This window comes from Mobula hypostoma, chromosome 2, assembly GCF_963921235.1.
Source record: "Mobula hypostoma chromosome 2, sMobHyp1.1, whole genome shotgun sequence".
NCBI classification, from domain to species: domain Eukaryota; kingdom Metazoa; phylum Chordata; class Chondrichthyes; order Myliobatiformes; family Myliobatidae; genus Mobula; species Mobula hypostoma.
In genome coordinates this window covers 141,276,434-141,297,644 of record NC_086098.1, presented here as the reverse complement: position 1 = coordinate 141,297,644, position 21,211 = coordinate 141,276,434, and the positions used below count along the sequence as shown (strand labels likewise).

Here is a 21,211-nt window from a genome sequence, read left to right as displayed (position 1 = left end):
ATGCCATTAAGATTGGTCTTTCTCCAATTTAGAACCTCAACCTGTGGACCAGACCTATGTTTTTTTTCTGCATTTTTGCTTTGAAGCTAATGGCATCATGATCACTAGCTGCAAAGTTTTCCCCTATACAAACTTGCGTCACCTGCTCTGTCCCACTCCCTAATAGCAGATGAAATAATGCACACTCACTCGTTGGGACTTCTACATAATGATTAAGGAAACTTTCCTGAACATATTTGACAAATTCCATCCCATCTAGTCCTTTTATAGTATAGGACTCCCCATCAATATGTGGAAACTTAAAATCACCTACTATAATAACCTTGTTTGTTGCAACAGTTTGCAATCTCTCTACAAATGTGTTCCTCTAAATCCCCCAGACTGTTAGGTGGTCTGTAATATAGCCCCATTTATGTGGGCATAACTTTCTTATTCCTCAGTCCCACCTGTAATGCTTCACTGGACGAGTTCTCCAGTCTGACTGAGCAATGCTGTGACCTTTTCCCTGACTAGTATCATCCCTCCTCCTTTGATCCCTCCCACTCTGTTGCATCTAAAACAATGAAACCCTGGAATATTCAGTTGCCAGCCTGCCCCTCCTGCAACCAAGTTTCACTAATGGCTACAATATCATAATTCCAGGTGTTGATCCATGTCCTGAGCTCACCTGCCTTTCCCATGATTATGATTATGAGGACACGCAGTCTCCTTTTATTGTCATTTAGTAATGCATGCATTAAGAAATGATAAAAATGAAAAGCTTCTTGCATTGAAATATATGCAGCTCAGGACACTAATTGCACTATGCCCAATTTTTATGATTCTTGACTTTAAGGTCTTGCCAACATCCGTCTCCACAGCCTGTCTACTAACTGTTCTGACACTCTGTTTCCCAACCTATACTGCTCTAGTTTAAACCCCACCATGCAGCATGAGCAAACCTTCCGGTTAGGACATTAGTCCCCTGTTCACTGTCTATTCTGTACAGGACCCACCTTCCCTGGAAGAGAGCCCAATGATCCAAAAATCTTATGTCCTCCATCCTACACCAGCTCCTTAGCCACGTGTTAAACTGTATAATCTTCCTTTTTTATGGCCTCACGAGCACATGGCATGTGTAGCAATCCTGAGATCACAACCCTGGGGGTCCTGCCCTTTAACTTAGCACCTAACTCCCTGAGCTCCCTATGCAGAACCTCATCTCTCTTCCTATCTATGTCATTGGTACCTATGTGGACTTGTGTATGACCTCTGGCTGTTGACCCTCTTAAGAATGCTAAGGACTTGATCCAAGATGTCCCAAGATGTACAAGGCAATGTATCATCTCGTCCACAGAATCTCCTTTCTGTTTCCCTAACCAACAAATTCCTTATCACCACAGCTCGCCTCTTCTCCTCCCCTTCCCTTCTGAGTCACAGATTCAGACAGTGCCAGAGACCTGACTGCTGTGACTTTCCTCTACTAGGTCATTTCACCCCCGCCCCGAGCCAGCAGTATTCAAAGTGGTATACCTGTTGTTGAGGGGGATGGCCACAGGACTACTCTGCACTGGCTGTTTAACCTCTTTCCCCTTCCTGACTGTCACCCAGTCTCCTGTGTCCTGCACTTTGGGTGTACCTACCTTTCTGTATGTCCTATCTATCGTGCCCCAGCCTCCTGAATGATCCGTAGTTTCAGGTCCAATGCCTGAACACATAGTGCTTACAAGCCGCTGCTAGATGCCTTTTTCACCAGTGTAGTCGTCAGGGACACTGGAGGTTTCCCTGCCTTCCCACATCACACAAGAGAACGTCCCTCTATCCTGTCTGCCATCTCCGCTGTCCTAACTGAGCAAATACAAAGAAGGAAGAAAAATAAACTGTGGGGTGGGGGACGACTCTACCTGCAGCTTCCCTCAATGAAGCTGCTCCTCGCTGAAGTCTCAGAGCTAAAGCCTAAAAAGAATTCCACTCAACTCTGACCACTTCAACAATGGTTGCTCTGCTTGCCCCACCTTACATTGATTTGTTTGTGCTAATCAACCCCGAGTGCTGATTAGCCACTGCTCAAAGCACCAACTGCTGTGAGTTGCTGCCTTTTCTACCAATGGTGAACCTGAGTGAGCTGTGTCTTTTCAGGCTTCCTTCCGATCTCCGGTTTGACTTTGCTCAAAAGCTCTACCTCACTACTTTCTCTCTTTTTTTTCTTTTTGTATTAATTTAATATTTCGTGTTGGCATGTGGCCAAGTGGTTAAGGCATCGGTCTTCTGATCTGAAGGTCGCTAGTTCGAGCCTCAGCTGAGGTGGCGTGTTGTGTCCTTGAGCAAGGCACTGAACCACAGATTGCTCTGCGACGACACCGGTGCCAAGCTATATCGGCCCTAGTGTCCTTCCCTTGGACAACATTGCTGGTGTGGAGAGGGGAGACTTGCAGCATGGGCAACTGCCGGTCTTCCATACAACCTTGCCCAGGCCTGCGCCCTGGAAACCTTCCAAGGCGCAAATCCATGGTCTCGCGAGACTAACGGATGCCTATATATAGTTTAACTCTTAACATGTATATGCTTTTTGTAAATTACAGTTTTTATTTTGTATTGCAAAGTACTACTGCTGCAAAACAACAACTTTCTCGATATATGCTGATAATACTAAATCTGATTCTGAAGTCCATTGAGCATGAGGATGCATAATTTGACTGCATCATTGAACATACACAGTTATATAGCATGATTGTGTCATATTCAACACAGATCCCCTGCAGGTAAACTGTTAAGTACCTCCTCTGTTTAGGATCGTAACTGTAGTTTATCACACTTGATGGCTGAGATGGTTTATTGGATTTGATACTGGTGAGAGGCAACTTGCGGTTGGGAGAGGAGCATGGAGTGGGCAATAAATCCGAAAATGCAGATGAAAGGGAGGTCCCACTGAATTTAGTTAGAGGACTAGATTTGAATATTTTGGTCCATTTCATTATCAGCCTCCGGCCTGATTCAGAACTGCCTTTGACTTATTGCAGCATGAATGAAGGCCAGAAATAAAACTGCTGGAAGCACTGACCAGGTGAGACAGCATCTGTTAATGTATCAAATGCTTGACCTCACTCTAACTGAGAAAGGAATAAAACAAGTTAGTCTTCTTTAAAAGAGAAGATGTGGGAATGGCATGTGTAGAACAAAAGGAGCAAGCTGATACTGAGACACTAATTAATGTAGCAGTTAAAATATGACTCTGCTTTGTGCTGTGCAGTGCTACGCTCAAGGCTGTCTGATATGTCTCGTTGGCCAGTTGACACAAGTAGAAAGAGCCAAAATAATGAGTGACAGAAATGGCAAGTTGAAAGGCAAACAAAAAGGAAGCGAGTTACCTGAAGTTGGAGAAATAAATAACAAGTCCAGAAGATTGCAGTGAATTCAGCTGGCAGATGAAGTGATTCAGCTGATTGTAGAGAAAGCAGGTTGAGAGGGACCTGGGAAGTTTAATGACAAGCAGAGCAAGAGAGACAATTAGGAATTGAAACTACTCCTACTCTCCTTCAGTTGCTGGGCTTCCTGAGTCTGAGAAAAAACAACTTACAGTCACTAAATTTAAAATAATTAATGAACTGGTGAAGGAATAGGATGACAAAAAAATTGGTAGATGCAGTGGTATGGTTAATATGGTTTAAAATTGATCAGGTAGAAACATTGGCTATACTCATAGTGGGTAAGTCAACTGGTTTAGATGACTTGTATCCTAGCTTGCCAAGTGAAGTGGGGGTGGAGATGACAGAACAGCATGCAATCTTCCTTTGATATGAAGGAGATGCCAAAGAACTAGATAGTCAACTGCTTGAGAAAGGGGTGTAAAAATGTTGTTACTGAGGCTGTGCCAGTTCAACATAAGGTCATAGTTATACAACACAGAAACCCACCCTTCTACCCAATGACAACCAGAATATCTGTCCACGTTTGTTTGTGTTCAGCCCATATCAGTAAGGCCTTTTCTGAAGGTGTACCTGCTAAAGTATTTTTAAATATCTATGATGTGTCAATTTCTAGAAACAATTAAGGAAAATAACAAATACTTTGTGGTCATCACAGATCTGATGAACGGAGATGAACTTTTTCATTAAGTACCTGGGAAGGTTAATTTAAAAAAAACATTATATATATATATATATATAGTAGTGAGTTCCAGTTAATTGAGGCAGCCAATTATTTGGGACAACTCTTAAAGAACAAAGACTAAATTGAGAAAATAGCTGGGATTCCCTTCATTGATTTGGAACACTATGCTGCTTAATTGGGAGAGGAGATTGTTGCTGAACTGTTTCTAACTATTGTCAGTTGCGTACACTTGTATTGCCATTAGACACTGCACTGTGCTTAGTGATCAGCTTTTCAATAGAGTCAGTTGCGTGTGTTTGTGTTCAAAAAGCAGTGATTGTTGTCACATTGTTGGCGAGAAATAAGCAGCAAGACGATGTGGAACCGTTTTGCTCGCTGCGGTTTCAAGCATTCAGGCTTGGAGATGCCAGAAACGGCAGGGAGTGAAAATTAAATGACTTCACTACTTCAACAGGTTAGGAATTACTGAGGTATGGACAGTCATCTTGAATGTACAATGAAAATGAAGATTGGAGGATATAATTGTCTAAAGCAAGGGTTCTTGACCTTTCTTATGCCATGGACCAATACAAGGAGTCCGTGGACCCCAGATTAGGAAACCCTGTTCTAAAGCATTGGATGAAAACAATCAATTATCTGCAATTGGTGTCTGCAATGATTTTGCTCATTTACAGTAGTTTACAAGAACATGGCAGATGAGTTCCTCTGTCAATAACTATTTGGAACTGATACACAGTTCTGTAGTACTATAGAGGCATTGTTAGTGTTATAATTTGATCTATATTTCATTTAAATACTAAAATAGCAACTCAAGTACTGGTAGCTTGTCTTTTTTTTAATACATTTTTAACTATTTTCATGAAACTTCGGCTAATTGAAGCAGTTGCTTAATTGGGCCGAAATGTACTGGACCTGATGTGTCCCAATTAAGCAGAATCCACTATATATTGAATGTCTCTCTGGATTTAAGGAAGCATTTGATGAACAAGCACCGAAAATTGAGGTTTATTTAGTAAAACTGTCAGTGAGGAACTTTGCAGCGATGGCACTAACTAGATTGGTTTAAATGCCATGATGGGACTTGGGTCAACTGGCTGCCTCCTGTTCTCTAATGACTCTTTAAGCGGTTGCTGGGCTCTGAGCCATGCAAGCTCAGAATATTTGGATCACTTGGGTGCCTGAAGAGGATGTTGTTGACCACTCCTTCCCACACTACCACCATTAAAGTGAGAAGTGGGTATGAGTCAAGTATGCTGGGGCCTGGATTAAGGCTTTGGAAGTTTTAACATTCCCTAGCTGTGACCTGTCCTTCCTGAGGGCTTAAAATTCACCACTTTCCCATTTTTGACTCCCATATATCTCAGTACTGATATGAAACAAATGACACACATTGCTTGTGTGGTCCCTTCAAATAAAACTCCCATTTCCTCTATTAAATACATTTGGATTTTTTATTATGTCTGATTCAGTCTTGTAGTGCCATGAGCATTGTAAATACAATGATTTGAACCTGAGTAATGTTTCAAACAATCCATTTCTGACCCCAGCCTATACAATTCCCAAGCCCGCAATATTCCATAGTTATCTCACATGAGACTAACTGAATTGGTTTATGTACTACATTGATCCAGGACATTTTTTCCAACATTCCATTGGAATATTCAAAAAGCAAAGAACCATGTGCAATTGGCAACTGTTGGAACAGATATCATAAAGGAGATTTCTTTTTTGAGCACACAAATTCCAAATGTTGTATTACTTGGTAGTTGGAAGCACAGATAGTTATTAACTCTTTTGTTGGGAGGTGCTGAAGGACGCAACAATGCTCAGGAGACAGGAGAATAAAGGTGTAAAGCTTCACTGTTAAGATCGAAGGGAGTGATGCAGATTGTTGAAGGAACTGCTTCAGCTGGGGCATTGATACACCTGAACACTCAACGCACACACACGTGTGCGTGTGTGTGTGTGTAGCATGAATTAGCCACTCAGCTCCTCGTAACTGAACTGCCACTGAATTAAGACTGGTCTGATTGTAAACTCAGCTTTAGTTGCATCACAGCCCGATTATGGAGCCTCCAATGCACATGTTTACGGAAGGTTACTGACTTGGACAGCTCTATCACAAGCACAACTCCCCCCTTCCCCAACCACCACCATCAAGGACATCTTCAAGGTACGGTGCCTCAAGAAGGCAGCGTCTATCAGGAAGGACACTCACCATCTGGAAACATGCTCTCTTCTCATTACTTCCATTGCGGAAAAGGTACAGGAGCCTGAATCCCACGCGTGATGGTTTAGAACAGCTGCTTCCCCTTGCTATCCTTTTATTCTGTTTTGTTTTGCTTTTATTTATTTCCATTGTAATTTATAGAAATATTATGTCTTTACTGCTGCCACAAAACAACAAATTTCAGTAGTAATAAACCTGATTTTGATTCTACCTTCATGCAGCAACTTTTCACTCCCGCTTATCAAAAATCTATCTACTTCTGCTTTCAGGAAGAAAGTTCCAAAGATACAGTTGTGAAAAAAAAAGTTTGTAAACCTTTTGAAATTACCTGGTTCTCTGCATTAATTACTTATAAAATGTGGTCTGATCTTCATCAAAGTCACAATATTAGACAACTACAATCTGCCTAAACTAATAACACAAACAATTGTACCTTGCAACACACACAATGCTGGAGGAACTCAACAGGCCAGGCAGCATCTATTGGAAAAGATCCTTTTCCCACCTTGATGCAGGATCTCAGCCGAAAACGTTAACTGTACGCTTTTCCATAGATGCTACCTGGCCTGCTGAGTTCCTCCTGCATTGTGTGTGTATGTATGTATGTGTTGCTTGGATTTCCAGCATCTGCAGATTTTCTTTTGTTAACAATTGTACTTTTCATGTCTTTATTGAACATGTTGTTAATCATTCGCAGTCCAGGCTGGAAAAAGTATGTGAACCCTTGTATGTAATAACTGGTAGAACCTCCTTTAGCAGCAGTAACCTCCACCAAACGTTTCCTGTAGCTGCTGATCAGACTTGCACAATGGCTAGCAGGAATTTTAGACCATGCCTCCATACAAAACTATTTCTGTTCATCAATACTTCTGGGATACCTTGCATGAACACCTCTTAAGGTCATGCCAGAGCATCTGAATTGGGTTAAGGTCTGGACTCTGACTTGGCTATTCCGAAACACAAATGTTCTTTTTAAATCATTCTGTTGTTGATTTACTCCTGTGTCTCAGATCATTGTCCTGTTGCATCATCCAACTTCTTTAATAGAAGGTGATAGATTGCTACCCTGACATTATCCTGTAAAATGTCTTGTTACAATTTTGAATTTATTGTTCCCTCAACAATTACAAGCTATCCAGACCCTGAGGCAGCAAAGCAGCCCCAAACCATGATGCTCCTTCCACCATGCTTCACAATTGGAATGAGATTTTGGTGGTGATGTACAGTGCCCTTTTCCCTCCAAACAGAGGGTGTGCACTTCTGCCAAAATGTTCAACTTCCTTCTCCCTCTGTCCATAGAACATTGTCCCAGAAGCATTGAGACATCCAGGCAGTCTTTTGCAAACTTGAGATATGTGGCAGTGTTGTGTTTTTTTTGGAGAGCAGAGTCTTTCCATGAACACCATTCTTGTTCACTGTTTTTCTTATAGTGGACACATCAACAGGGACTTCAGCAAGTTTTAGAGATTTTTACAGGTCTCTTGCTGTTATCCTTCGGTTCATTTCACTTCCTTCAGTATTGCGTATTGTGCTCTTGGCGTGATCTTTGCATGATGCCCACTCCTAGGGAGAGTAGCAACAGTACTGAATTTTCTCCATTTGTAGACAATTTCTCTTACTGCGGACTGATGAACACTCGGGTCTTTAGAAATGCTTTTGTAGCCTTTTCCAGCTTCATGCATCTCTACAATGCTAAGGTCCTCAGAAAGTTGTTTTAATCAAGGCATAGTGCAGAAGAACAGATCTTCCTTGAGAAGAGCAGGTTCTGTCAGTAACCTGACTTTTTTTATAGGGCAGGGCACCTCTACCAACCCACACCTCCAATGTCATCTCATTGATTGAAGCACCTGATTCCAAATAGCTTTTGTAGTAGGCATTACCCCAGAGGTTCTCATACTTTTTTGAACCTGGATTGATTGTTTAAATGGTGTACTCAGTATAGACAAGAAGTAGTACAATTGTTTGTGTGTTATTAGTTTAGGCAGATTGTGTTTGTCTATAATTGTGACATAGATGAAGTTCAGACCACATTTTGAGTAATTAATGCAGAAAACTAGGTAGTTGCAAATAATTCACAATCTTTTAAAAAGAAAAATGACTGTGTCCCATCAATAAAACCTCTAAGTGGTTCCAATCCTCTGGTATGGGGAACATGCTCTCTGAATAAGGACCCCTCAAAACTTTGTGTTTTAACTGTCCTTCTCGATTCTTGCAGATTTCAGTGATCACAAATGTAGATTGTCAAACCATATAAGACACCCCTACATATTCCACATATCAGGAGAGCAGGCCTTCTATGAACCTCTTGAAACATATACACATACACCATGCAATGAGGAAATCAAGACTTCCGATGTGGCCTCACCAAGGCCTCGATGAACTAAAGCACTGTTTCTCTACTTTTGTATTCAGTTCCCCTAACTATACATTGTTAATTTTCTTAAATGCTTGCATATGTCTCCTAGCCTTTTGGGACTCATACGCTCATATAGCAATGTGGACACTACCTATTTGTCAGCATTTCTTGTGCAACTTGAGTGTTCCCAGTGTGGTCATCTCCTTTAGTGTATGTTAGCAAGATCCTCAGGTTTAGCAGTGCTGTACAGGATGGGTTTGCACAGCTGACTCTGCAATGCAGTGCTTTATTTTGATTTAGTTTTCTTCTGTCAGTCCTACTTTTCAGTGTCGTATGCATGGAATGGCGGTGTAATAAACAGGTTGCATGTGTGCAGATACTCCCCAGATAATCAGTTTGTAGTTAGAAGCACAGCTTTGCAAAAGGCAACACACACACACAAAATGCTGGAGGAACTCAGCAGGCCAGGCAGTATCTATGGAAAAGAGTGCAGAGGGTGTTTCAAGCTGAGACCCTTTGGCAGGACTGGAGAAAAAAGCTGAGGAGTAGATTTAAAAGATGGGAAAAGGGGAGAGAGAAACACAAGGTGATAGATGAAACCTGAAGAGGGAGGGGTGAAGTAATGAGCTGGGAAGATGTTTGGTGAAAGAGGGTTGGAGAAGGGGGAGTCTTAATAGAAGAGGACAGATGTCCATGGAAGAAAGGGAGGGGGTGGAGCACCTGAGGGAGGTGATGGCCACGTAAGGAGATGAGGTGAGAGAGGGAAACAGGAATAGTGAAGGTTGGGGTCCATTACTGAAAGTTCAAGAAATCGATGTTCAAGCCATCAGGTTGGAGGCCACCCAGGCATATTTAGTCTTTGAGTTGGTAGATACCTATAACCACCCTATAGTAAAGGTACCCAGAGATATCTATATTGGATCAGGTGTAAAACCTTTTTGAGTTCAGGGGTTTGTGGCCAGCGAACCAATACCATCACAGTTAGAGGATGATTAATAAGAGTAACCCTGTAATTTTAGGATTGTATATTATCTTGAAAAAATTTTAAATGTCAATTACTTTCATAGAGAAGACTTCACCATATCGAACGGAAGTCATTTGGTTTGATAATTGTCATAAACACATTTTTTTAAAAATCTGCAATCACAATGAATAACAATAACAGCTTTATTAAAATAACAGATTGGGATACTTCATAACCAAATCAATTAAGTGTTTGTCAGGTTTCATTATCTTACCACAGCAAGTCACAGCATAACTTGTAGACTAATAATTATTCTATGTCCGGGTGTAGTTTTGATCAGAATCCAAATCACTTTCTTGTCAGTGTTTGAAACGTACCAGAATTGATCCAGTCCTGATGAAGGGTCTCAGCCTGAAACGTCGACTGTTTACTCTTTTCCATCAGTGCTGCCTGGCCTGCTGAGTTCCTCCAGCATTTTACGTGCATTGCTTTAGAATTGGTGGTGGTTCGGTGCCAAGCATAAAACACAGGACAATGTCATAACAAACAATTACAATAGCAACCAACAATTTACAAGACAATAGTGCAAACAACCATGAGTAATCAACAATTAGCAGAATGGTCATATGCACAAATGTCAATGATCAGACTTCATCACACCATCACAGACTTCAAAGCTAAATTTACGCAGTGGAGTTTCCAACATCATTGCCTCTCTCCCAGATGAGCTAAATCTTTTTTTACGCTCGATTCGATGTTGCGAACACTGATGAGAGTCTGAGGAGAGCTGCTGATGCGACCTGCAGCTTGGTTATCTCCGGGGCTAGGGCGCGCAGGTGTTCCCAATGACTGGACAGTCGCCAGGCGGCGGGACCAGACGACATCTCGGGGCTAGTACTCAGAGTGTGTGGGGCACAACTGGCTGGTGTGTACAGAAAAATTTAACCTCTCCCTCTCCCAGTGTAGAGTGCCCTGCTGCTTCAAAACATCTACCATTGTTCCTGTACCTGGAAAGACCAAGGTAACATGTCTGAACGACTGGCGTCCTGTCGCACTCTGCCCTTGTGTGTGGCGTAGCTAGTCATCTGGTGGTATTTGGGCAGATCATGTTTCATGTCAATGATTAAACTCCCCCCCCCCCCCACAAAGAAAATGACAGTATTGGGAAATTTATTTTCCAAATCGTAAATGTTATCAGCCAACAGCCAGAGTGCAAATTGAGCATTTACATGGAGGGGGAATGTAAATACTGGCTAGGATAATGGTGAAATTCCCTGGGCAGGTAGAATGGTTTACGATGAATGAAAAGAGCATCGAAGAACACAGAAGGAAATGAATGACAGACACATCCCTGCACTAAATGTTTTTATGCTGTAATCATTAATCAGAAAAGTCATCTATTGCCACTGACCCAGTTGAAAGCTTATGTGGAGAGAATCCAACTATTTCGTAAGTGGATCTCATGTAAAAAGCCTGTGAATGTTGCCTTTAGAGGAGTTGGTTATTACATTCATTTCACATGTCACTTGAAATAGGAGAATAAGCTTGAAAGGAAAAATATCCAGCTCCACTGTTGGGTTCTGCCTGATATTGATATACGCTGGATATACGAACTATTGCAACTGCTGTGGAGGAAATAAGCTTGTTGCTGGAAATGCATTTGCATTTAAAGTGACCACTTTATTAGGTACACCTGTACACCTCATTAATGCTGATATCTAATCAGCCAATCATGTGGCAGCAACTCAATTCAATAAAAGAATGCAGACATTGTCAAGCGGTTCTCAGTTGTTGTTCAGACCAACAGTCAGAATGGGGTAGAAATGTGATCTAAGTGACTTCAAAGTTCAAAGTCAATAATCAGATCCTTGGTCTGCTGACATGAGTGAGCTGTTGCTATGGCACCACTCAGCCAGACTTTGAATCTCCCTCCTATATGCTGATTCATCACCACCTTTGATTCAGTCAAAAACAGTGGTGTCATCAGCAAATTTAAAATGGTATTGGAGCTGTGCTTAACCTCAGTCATAAGTACAAATACAAATACAAAATACACACAAAATGCTGGGATGTATACGTCTTCACTGTCCATATGTTCCAGGGTGTGAGTGAAGAGCCAATAAAGTGGCATCTACTGCTGACTTGTTGTGACGGTGGGCAAAGTGGAGCGGAGCCAAGTCACCTTTCAGGCAGGATTTGATATGTTTCGTCATCAGTTTCTCATCACAGTGGATGCAAGTGCTACTGGATGATGGCCACTGAGGCAGGTTACCGTGTTCTTCTTTGGCACCGGTATATTTGAAGCAGGTGGGTGGCTCAGACTGCTGAAGTGAGAGATTGAAGATATCGGTGAACACTTCAGCTAGTTGCTCAGCACAGACCTTGACTCTGAAATGATTGTTAGTGCCGGATGAGATGGTTTGAGTATCTCAGAAAATGCTGATCTCCTGGGATCTGTAGGCACAACAGTCTCCTGATTGTACAGAGAATAGTGTGGAAAAACAAAAAAATATATATTCTAAGAGGGGCAGTTCTCTGGGTGTGGGTGAAAATGCCTTGTTAATGAGAGAGTTCAGAGTGGAATGGCCAGACTGGCAGGGAGATGACAATAACTCAAATAATCACACATTACAACAGTGGTGAGTAGATGAACATCTCTGAATGCACAGCACGTCAAACCTTGAAGTTGCCTGGTTACAACAGAAGAAGATGACAAACATACACTCAGTGGCCACTTCTTAGTTGCAGGATATGCCTGATTAAATGGCCATTGAGTGCATATCCACTTGGCTGGCTGGCACCAACTGTTGCATGAGATATTAATCAGGTTTATTTTTCAAAATCTATAGCAACCACATGAATAAAGCTTTTAAATATGGAGTGATTTCAGTTTGGGGAATTGCTGGTATAAATATCAGAACATATGGTTCAACACCTTGGTGTATTGTTTACATGCTGCCATATTAATTGGAAAATTTGAATTTGATGGAGCTCTCTCCTCACAATGCTTTCTTTAAACTCCGCAGAGATGCAGTGAGCCTCCCGTTGAGTGTGGCAGCACTGTTTTCCACTTCTGCGTGGAAGCTGGAAGAGGATTCTATTTTTAATCATAGCATTAGGTGCACATGAACATACCGTGTAGGAAATGGACCAGCAAACATACATGCAGCAAGTTCCCACAATCAGCAGTCTGGTCATTTTAACTGCTGTTCGCATGGGCTTCACTTAGTATTTTGTGATATATGCAGGCACTTCCTCTTCCCTCTCAGTCATGAATGTAATACCTTGGTCACAGCTGTTTTGTAAATCGAGATACAGTGCCTATAAAAAGTATTCCCCCCACCCCTGGAAGTTTTATTGTTTTACAACATTGAATCACAGTGGACTTAATTTGGCTTTTTTCCCCCACACTGATCAACAGAAAAAGACTCTTTCTTGCCAAAGTGAAAACAGATCTCTACAAAGTGATCTAAATTAATTACAAATATAAAACACATAATAATTGATTGCCTAAGTATTCACTCCCTTCAAGTCAGTATTGAGTAGATGTACCTTTGGCAGCAAGCACAACCTTGAGTCTGTGTGGATCAGTCTCTCAGCTCTGCACATCTGGACACTGCAGTTCTTCCCCATTCTGCTTTACAAAACTGCTCAAGCTCTGTCAGATTGCATAGGGAACGTGAGTGAACAGCCCTTTTCAAGTCCAGCCACAAATTCCCAATTGGATTGAGGTCTGGACCTCTGACTTGGCCACTCCAGGACATTAACTTTGTTGTTTTTAAGCCATTCCTGTGTAGTTTTGGCTTTACGCTTTAGGGGTCATTTACACTGGAAAACAAATCTCCCTAGTCACAATTCTCTTGCAGACTGCATCAGGTTTTCCTCCAGGATTTCCCTGTATTTTGCTGCATTCATTTTGCCCTTTACCTTCACAAGCTTTCCAGGGCCTGCTGCAGTGAAGCAACCCAAAGCAGGATGCAGTTACCACCATGCCTCACAGTAGGGATAGTGTTTATGATGTGCGTTGTTTAGCCAAAAAGCTCAATTTTGGTTTCATCAGACCATAGAACCTTCTTCAAGCTGACTTCAGTGTCTCCCACATGCCTTCTCTTCTGGCAAAGTTTAGCCAAGATTTCATGTGAGTTTTTTCCCCCCCAACAGTAGCTTTCTCTTTGTCACTCTTCCATAAAGCTGCAACTGGTGAAGCACCCAGGCAACAGTTGTTGTACACGCAGTCTCTCCCATCTCAGCCACTGAAGCTTGCAACTCCTCCAGAGTTGTCATAGGTCTCCTGGTGGCTTCCAAACGCTAGTCTCCTTCTTGCACGGTTGCTCAATTTTTGAGGACAGCCTGCTCTAGGCAGATTTACACGGATTTACAGCTCTACCACTGTGCCATATTCTTTCCATTTCTTGATGACTGACTTAACTGTACTCCAAAGGATATTCAGTGACTTGAAAATTTTCTTGTATCCATCTCCTGGCTTGTGCTTTTCAATAACCTTTTTGTGGTGTTGTTTGGAGTGTTCTTTTGCATTCATTAATAGCTTTTGCCAAGACACTGACTCACCAGCAGTTGAACCTTCCGGATACAGGTGATTTTTACTACAATCAATTGAAACATCTCGACTGCATACAGGTCTTCAAAAACAGATCTCCATTTAGTTAATTATGTGACTTCTAAAACCAATTGGCTGCACCAGTGATGATTTGGTGTGTCATATTAAAGGGGGTAAATACCTGTAAAACCAACTATTTTGTGCTTTATATTTGTAATGTATTTAAATCACTTTCTAGATATGTTTTCACTTGGACATGAAAGTCTTTTTCTGTTGATTAGTGTCAATAAAATCAAATTTAAATCCACTGTTGTTCAATGTTGTAAAACAATAAAACATGAAAACTTTCAAGGGGGGTGAACACCTTTTATCAGCACTGTAAATTTACAAACATTGTCAAATGCATTAGACATACAACATGATGCAGCCAGTGACATGCTTCACGGTAGGGATGATGTGCAGTGTTTGGCTTACACCAAACATAGCCTTTAGTCTAATGGCCAAAAAGCTCAGTTTTGGTTTCATCAGACCATAGAGCCTTCTTCGAGCTGACTTTCGAGCTTCCCACATGCCTTCTGGCAAACTCTAGCCGAGATTTCATGTGAGTTCTTCTCAACAGTGGCTTTCTCTTTGCCACTCTCCCATAAAGCTGCAACTGGTGAATCACCCGGGCAACAGTTGTTGTTTGCACAGTCTCTCCCATCTCAGCCACTGAAACTTGTAACTCCTCCAGAGTTGTCATAGGTCTCTATGTGGCCTCCTTCAGTAGTCCCCTTCTTGCATGGTCACTCAGTTTTTGAGGATAACCTGCTCAGGGCAGATTTATGGCTGTGCAATATTCTTTCCATTTCTCGATGATTGTCTTGACTGTACTCCAAGGGATATTCAGTGACTTGGAAATGTATCTATCTCCTGAGTTGTGCTTTTCAATAACCTTTTTGTGGAGTTGTTTGGAGTGTTCTTTTGTTTTCATGATGTAGTTTTTGTCAGGATACTGACTCACCAGCTGTTGGACCTTCCAGATACAGGTGTATTTTTACTACAATCAATGACTTCTACACCTTGCCTGCACACAGGTGATCTCCACAAATTATGTGACTTCCAAAGCCAATTGGTTGTACCAGTGAAGATTTGGTGTGTCATATTAAAGGGAGTGAATACTTTTGTAATCAATTATTTTGTGTTTTATATTTGTAATTAATTTAGATCACTTTGTAGAGATCTGTTTTCAGTTTAACATGAGAGTCTTTTTCTGTTGATCAGTGTCAAAAAAAGCCAAATTAAATCCACTGTGATTTAATGTTGTAAAACAATAACACATGAAAACCTCCAAGAGGGGTGAGTACTTTTTATAGCCACTGCAGGCGGAGTACTGGAATATACTGTAAACAATGCCTAGTTAATTAGTTTAAATTTCTACGTTTGTAAATTGATGTGACTGTCAAAAGTGATGCCATTCTACTTTAAAAGAGGCAAAGCAGAAGGGCAGACTTTTTCAAAAATTGTTAGTTATGTTCATTAGAGTCATTTTAGTTTTTTCCTTCCCAGCATGTTTTGTTGCTGTTGTTCTGCTGAACGTTGTGGACATTCCTTGTTGGCGCTGTAATGTGTGGTGACACTTGCAGGCTGCCCCCAGCACATCCTTAGGGTGGCGTTGGTTGTTCATGGAAATGATGCATTTTACTGTGTTTTAATGTGCATGTGATAAATAAATGAATCTGAATGTATTCAATTACATTTATGAAAATTCTTCTCTGCCAGTGTAGTAGTGGATATTATGGATGCAAGCATTTTCTACCAGTATTAGAGCCAAGCACTTGCTACTCTAACGTACCAACATTTGACTGAGTCCAGAACATGATTTTTATTTTTCTTTGTATAAGCTACCAATGAAAATAAGCCTGGTATTTTGAGGTGACTCAAGTTCAGCCACAGGAGTGCCTAGCTTAGTCTATAATGGTCTAACTAATTGAGCTGAAAGATCATATTTATCAAATGAAGTTCATTCAATCAGAAAAAAAATTCAGTAGTAATTTACGTGAGGACTGACTCGGCAACTCGGCCTCAGAAAAAAACAGAAAAATGCTAAAGATATAGCAAGGATGCCACCAGGCACAGAGAGGAACAACAACAACAAAATCCTTTCTTAAATGTCTATGATAGTGTGACATTCAACTGCATTACACTTGTGGTACATGGTTAGAGTGTGTCTGGGGGAGAGAGAGAGATGTTAATGCACACACCAATATGAATGATTATTATTTGCTTACACCAACATCTAATTGCTTTCTGACAGAATTTTGCAGAGAACACCATGAATGAACTCCTTGGCTGGTATGGCTATGATAAAGTGGAATTAAAAGAAGGGGAAGACATTGAGATTAAGAACTACCCTGTGGATGTTGAGGGCCGCCAACATGTTTCTGTACTGAAAGGTAAAGAAAGCCTTTGTATTGCATTGCATTCTATGTTTGCTTACATCACAGTTCCTGTGACGTCTGCTAGGATTTCATGATTTTATAGAGGGTAGGTGGCTGCAGAGAATAAGCGGTCTTTATTCTGTTCTGAGTTAAATACATTTTAATTGTGTTGATTGCAGCATTAAATTTTAACTGTTTTTAAATGCATTCATTTATTTATGAATTTTTCATGAAAAACAATTGGGTAAGGAGTTTGAAACATACAGATTTGGATTCTCTTGCCCAAATTTACTTGCATTTTTGTTTAGGAGAGGTTAATAGCAAAGTTTTATATTTGCCTTTCTACACTTTAATTTTGGCTGCTGTTGACATGATTTTGAGCTCGCAGCATGTGTCTTAAAATGAAAATTTGTGCAACTTCCACAAGGTTATCCCAAATATTGGGTTTAAAAAAATATGCATGTTAATATTTTGCAGAAATAATAGCTAGCTTAAGATATTTGGATTGATGTCTCTTCCGGAAGACAGAAGAATTTTGGATAGATGTGTGAAACGTTTGGAAGCTGGTATCCCACAGCATAGCTCTGAGACTAGTTTTTGAATGAATAGATGGCCTTGTGGGTCTGTGACAACAAAAAACTATCTAACCTTTTCTGGATCTGAATTCGTTAAAAGGTTCATAATTTTGATTAACATGAATGTTCCAATTTTCAATCAACCTTTGTAATACGTGTATCAATGAAATACTAGTAATTTTGAGCAACAAATCCTTCCGCAAACTTGCATTGCAGAATTTGCAATGTGTTCTTGTTCAGCAGTGTATCTGCAAAAAAAAAACTGATGTAAATGTTATTTTGTCAGTTTACTTGTGTAAATTTTGTGATTTGTGATTTTGTGAGTTACCAGGTAACTGTGGAGGCATACTGTTTCTGGAACTGCCCTGGAATAGTGTACGTTCACTGTTTGCTTGATTTAATCCAAAGGGCGATTAATTATTTGATGTTTTATCAGGAAAATCTGAAAGTGCTACTATCATTTGGTTCAAAAGACAAATTGATTTCTTTCTGCTGTAAGAGGATAAAAGATGCACTGAGTGGGCTCATCTCTGGCAGAAGGAATGAAGGGGTTTTTCATGCTTCAATAAAAGTTGATGTTTTCTGGCAATATTTCTTGGAAGCTGCGAATGAAGAGCCAGCAATGCAGTGTTGTTCCATCTGCTTGCTGTATGGCTTCTGTTATTTCCAATGCAACTTCTGTTAATTATTACAAAAATATGAAACTAATATACTGCCATTATGTCATAACCTGTGTCAAATTAGTATGATTTTCCATTTTCACAGATGAACGTATCCAGCTTTCATGAGGAAAGTTTATGAGGAGCTTACTGTGGGAAAAGAGCACAATGCAGAAAGCAGGCTGTGCCTTTAGCATTTAAACAGTGTGTACTGCCTTATTTTTTGAATAAAGCATGCTATCTGTCTGAAAAAGTGGGAGGCTCAGAAGGCAGTGCTTTGTGGCATTGAGAGCTGTTGCAAGATAGATTTTAACTTTGAGTTTCAGTAACGCTTTTAGAGTTTAAATAATAGCCCAGCATTGTGGCTGAAAGATCTGTACTGCTCTAATTTTTATGTTCTATGATCAGGATGTTCTGAGATTTGGAGATGAACAATGTGCCTTAAAAGATGATGTATTGCTCAATTTAACTTGATTTATTGAAGCATTTTGGGTTCTCCAGGGTCAGGGGAATCCCCAGTGCATGCTCTTTTGAAAAGAAATACAGGCAAGTTCAGCAAATTGCTGCTCTTTATAAGGGAGCTTCTGTTTCTTTTCATTTGCTCCTCGTGTTGCATTGCGGACACCCAGCATATAAAAAAATAAAATCCAATATGTTGTGTCTATTCCATGTCTCTGATTCTGCAGACGTCAGACTCTTTGTGGTCAAAAGTTGAATTTGCAGCCTGCACTGTAGCTTTAGGTGAGCCTGCTGTCCAAGTATGTTGGCCTCTAATGCTGCCAGATTTGAGCACAATGGTAAAATTATCTTAATACAATTAAATATTGCCTTGGTGGGACCACACAGGGAGCTTTTTCATACCAGGGACTGATTTTACACTCCAAGTGAGTTACTGGTGCTGTGGAAATGGAAATCAGTTGATCAACTATCAAATCACTTCATCCTCTGAGTTTGATGGAAGAGAGAACGGTACAGATGCTAGCAAGTTTCCATGGAGTGATGTGGGGCCATTGGAAGGGCCTATTTAGGAAAGAGGATTGTGGCTGTAACTTGTTGGGCCCATTTAAAACTCCTTCTGCTGGTTCTGTGAAGCCTGAAGGAGCTTGATGGTAGCTGTGACAACTTTCACACTTAAATGCTGTAAGGACTGCAGCAAGCCACTGAAGCACCTTCAATAACTCCAAAAGACTGAAGTAGGGTAAATACTGAAAGGCTTTTATTCGCAGTAACATGTGACCTCCATGCTGAGTGTCTGACCCTGGTCTGAGGGGGAGGAGCCAAGGCCCAGTCGCCTTTATTCAGGGGTCTGTGGGAGGAGCCACAGGGGCAGTCAGCAGAGGGGTGTGTCCAGACAGGTAACCCAGTTACAACATATATGGTTTACCGCATTCACCCCTCCTTTTTTTAAAAGAGTCCCGCGGGGCGAAGTGACTGACAATATTTAAAACAAGCATATTTACCGGTTAAGTCTATCAGGCGGTCGAGTCCATCGCTGTGATCTACGTAGCACCAGTGGTAATTGCACCAGCGACTGTGGTTGTGCTGGCTCCGGCCTGACTTGAGGTGTCAGCCCGTCAGGCGTCAGTAATCCCTTGTGCATGTCTGTCGCGCCCGGTATGGGAGTGTCATGTGGTGTCTGTGTAGGGCTTGGAGTGCGCGGTGTCTGGTGGGTACATACATCGGTGGGTACGGGGTCAATAATCACCATGGAGTGTTCGGGGTAGGGGCCCGGTGCTCCTGCGGGCGCCAGGTCGCGGATGGAGACTGTGTCCTCCCGCCCATCAGGTAAAACCACATAGGCATACTGGGGGTTGGCATGAAGTAAGTGAACCCTCTTGACCATCAGGGAGTATTTATTGCTCCTCGCATGTTTCCGGAGCAGCACTGGCCCCGGGGACATCAGCCAAGTTGGTAGGGTGGTTCCAGTGGTCGACTTTCTGGGAAAAGAAAAGAGCCGCTCATGAGGTGGCTGTGCATAACAGGGAGCGGATGGAGTGGAGTGCCTCGGGAAGGACCTCCTGCCAGCGAGAGACCGGCAGTCCCTTTGACCTGAGGGCTAAGAGTATGGCTTTCCACACCGTGCCATTCTCCTTCTCTACCTGTCCATTCCCCCGGGGATTATAGCTCGTGGTCCTACTAGTTGCAATTCCCATAGCCAGTAGGTATTGGCGCAGCTTGTCACTCATAAACGAGGACCCTCTGTCACTGTGGATATAGCATGGGTATCCGAACAGAGTGAAGAGCTTGCGCAGGGCTTTTATAACTGACGTGGTAGTGGTGTCGGGGCGGGGGATGGCGAAGGGGAACCGCAAGTACTCGTCGATAACGTTAAGAAAGTACACATTGCGGTCGCTGGAGGGAAGGGGGCCCTTAAAGTCAACACTCAGTTGCTCAAAGGGGCGGGTGGCCTTGATGAGTTGTGCCTTTTTGGGTCGGTAGAAGTGTGGTTTGCACTCTGCACAGACTTGGCAGTCCCTGGTCATCGTCCTGATCTCCTCAAGGGAGTAAGGCAGGTTCCGGGCTTTCACGAAGTGGAAAAGCCGGGTGACCCCCGGGTGGCAAAGATCTACATGTAGGGCGTATAGCTGGTCGATCTGCGCACTGGTGCACGTTCCCCGGGATAGGGCATCGGAGGGCCCGTTGAGCTTCCCAGGCCTGTACATGATGTCATAATTGTAGGTGGAGAGTTCGATTCTCCACCTCAGAATTTTATCATTTTTGATTTTGCCCCGCTGTTGGTTATTAAACATGAATGCGACTGAGCGCTGGTCAGTTAGCAGGGTGAACCTTTTGCTGGCGAGATAGTGCCTTCAGTGCCTAATAGCTTCCACTATGGCCTGGGCCTCTTTCTGCACTGCGGAGTGCCGAATTTCAGGGCCTTGAGGGTATGGGAGAAGAACGCCACTGGTCTTCCCGCCTGGTTGAGGGTAGCAGCCAGCGCAAAGTTGAAGGCGTCACTCTCTACTTGGAAGGGAATGGCCTCATCCACCACATACATTGCTGCTTTGGCAATGTCCCCTTTTATGTGGCTGAAGGCCGCGCGGGCCTCGGCTGAGAGGGGGAATGTGGTGTATTTGACCAGGGGGCGGGCCTTGTCTCCGTAGTTAGAGACCCATTGGGCGTAATATGAAAAGAAGCCCAGGCACCTTTTGAGGGCTCTGAGGGTGTTGGGAAGAGGGAGCGCATACGGTCAGGGTCAGGGCCAATCACTCCATTCTCCATGACACACCCAAGGGTAGCAAGTCGGGTGGTTTCGAACACACATTTGTCCTCGTTATAGGTGAGGTTGAGAGCATTGGCTGCTTGGAGAAATTTTTGGAGGTTGTTGTTGTGATCCTGCCGGTCGTGACCGCAGATGGT

The 21,211-nt window shown here is 42.2% G+C and overlaps 1 protein-coding gene across 7 annotated transcripts in view; it reads left to right on the top strand.

The window, feature by feature from the left end:
• The window catches only part of sobpa (sine oculis binding protein homolog (Drosophila) a), a 320,652-nt gene that overhangs the window by 75,821 nt on the left and 223,620 nt on the right, over nucleotides 1–21,211 (top strand). For all 7 annotated transcript variants that reach the window (XM_063040814.1, XM_063040816.1, XM_063040815.1 and 4 more), the window contains exon 2: nucleotides 16,494–16,632. In XM_063040814.1, the coding sequence (XP_062896884.1) occupies nucleotides 16,494–16,632 (139 nt within the window). The remainder of the gene's footprint in view (nucleotides 1–16,493; nucleotides 16,633–21,211) is intronic.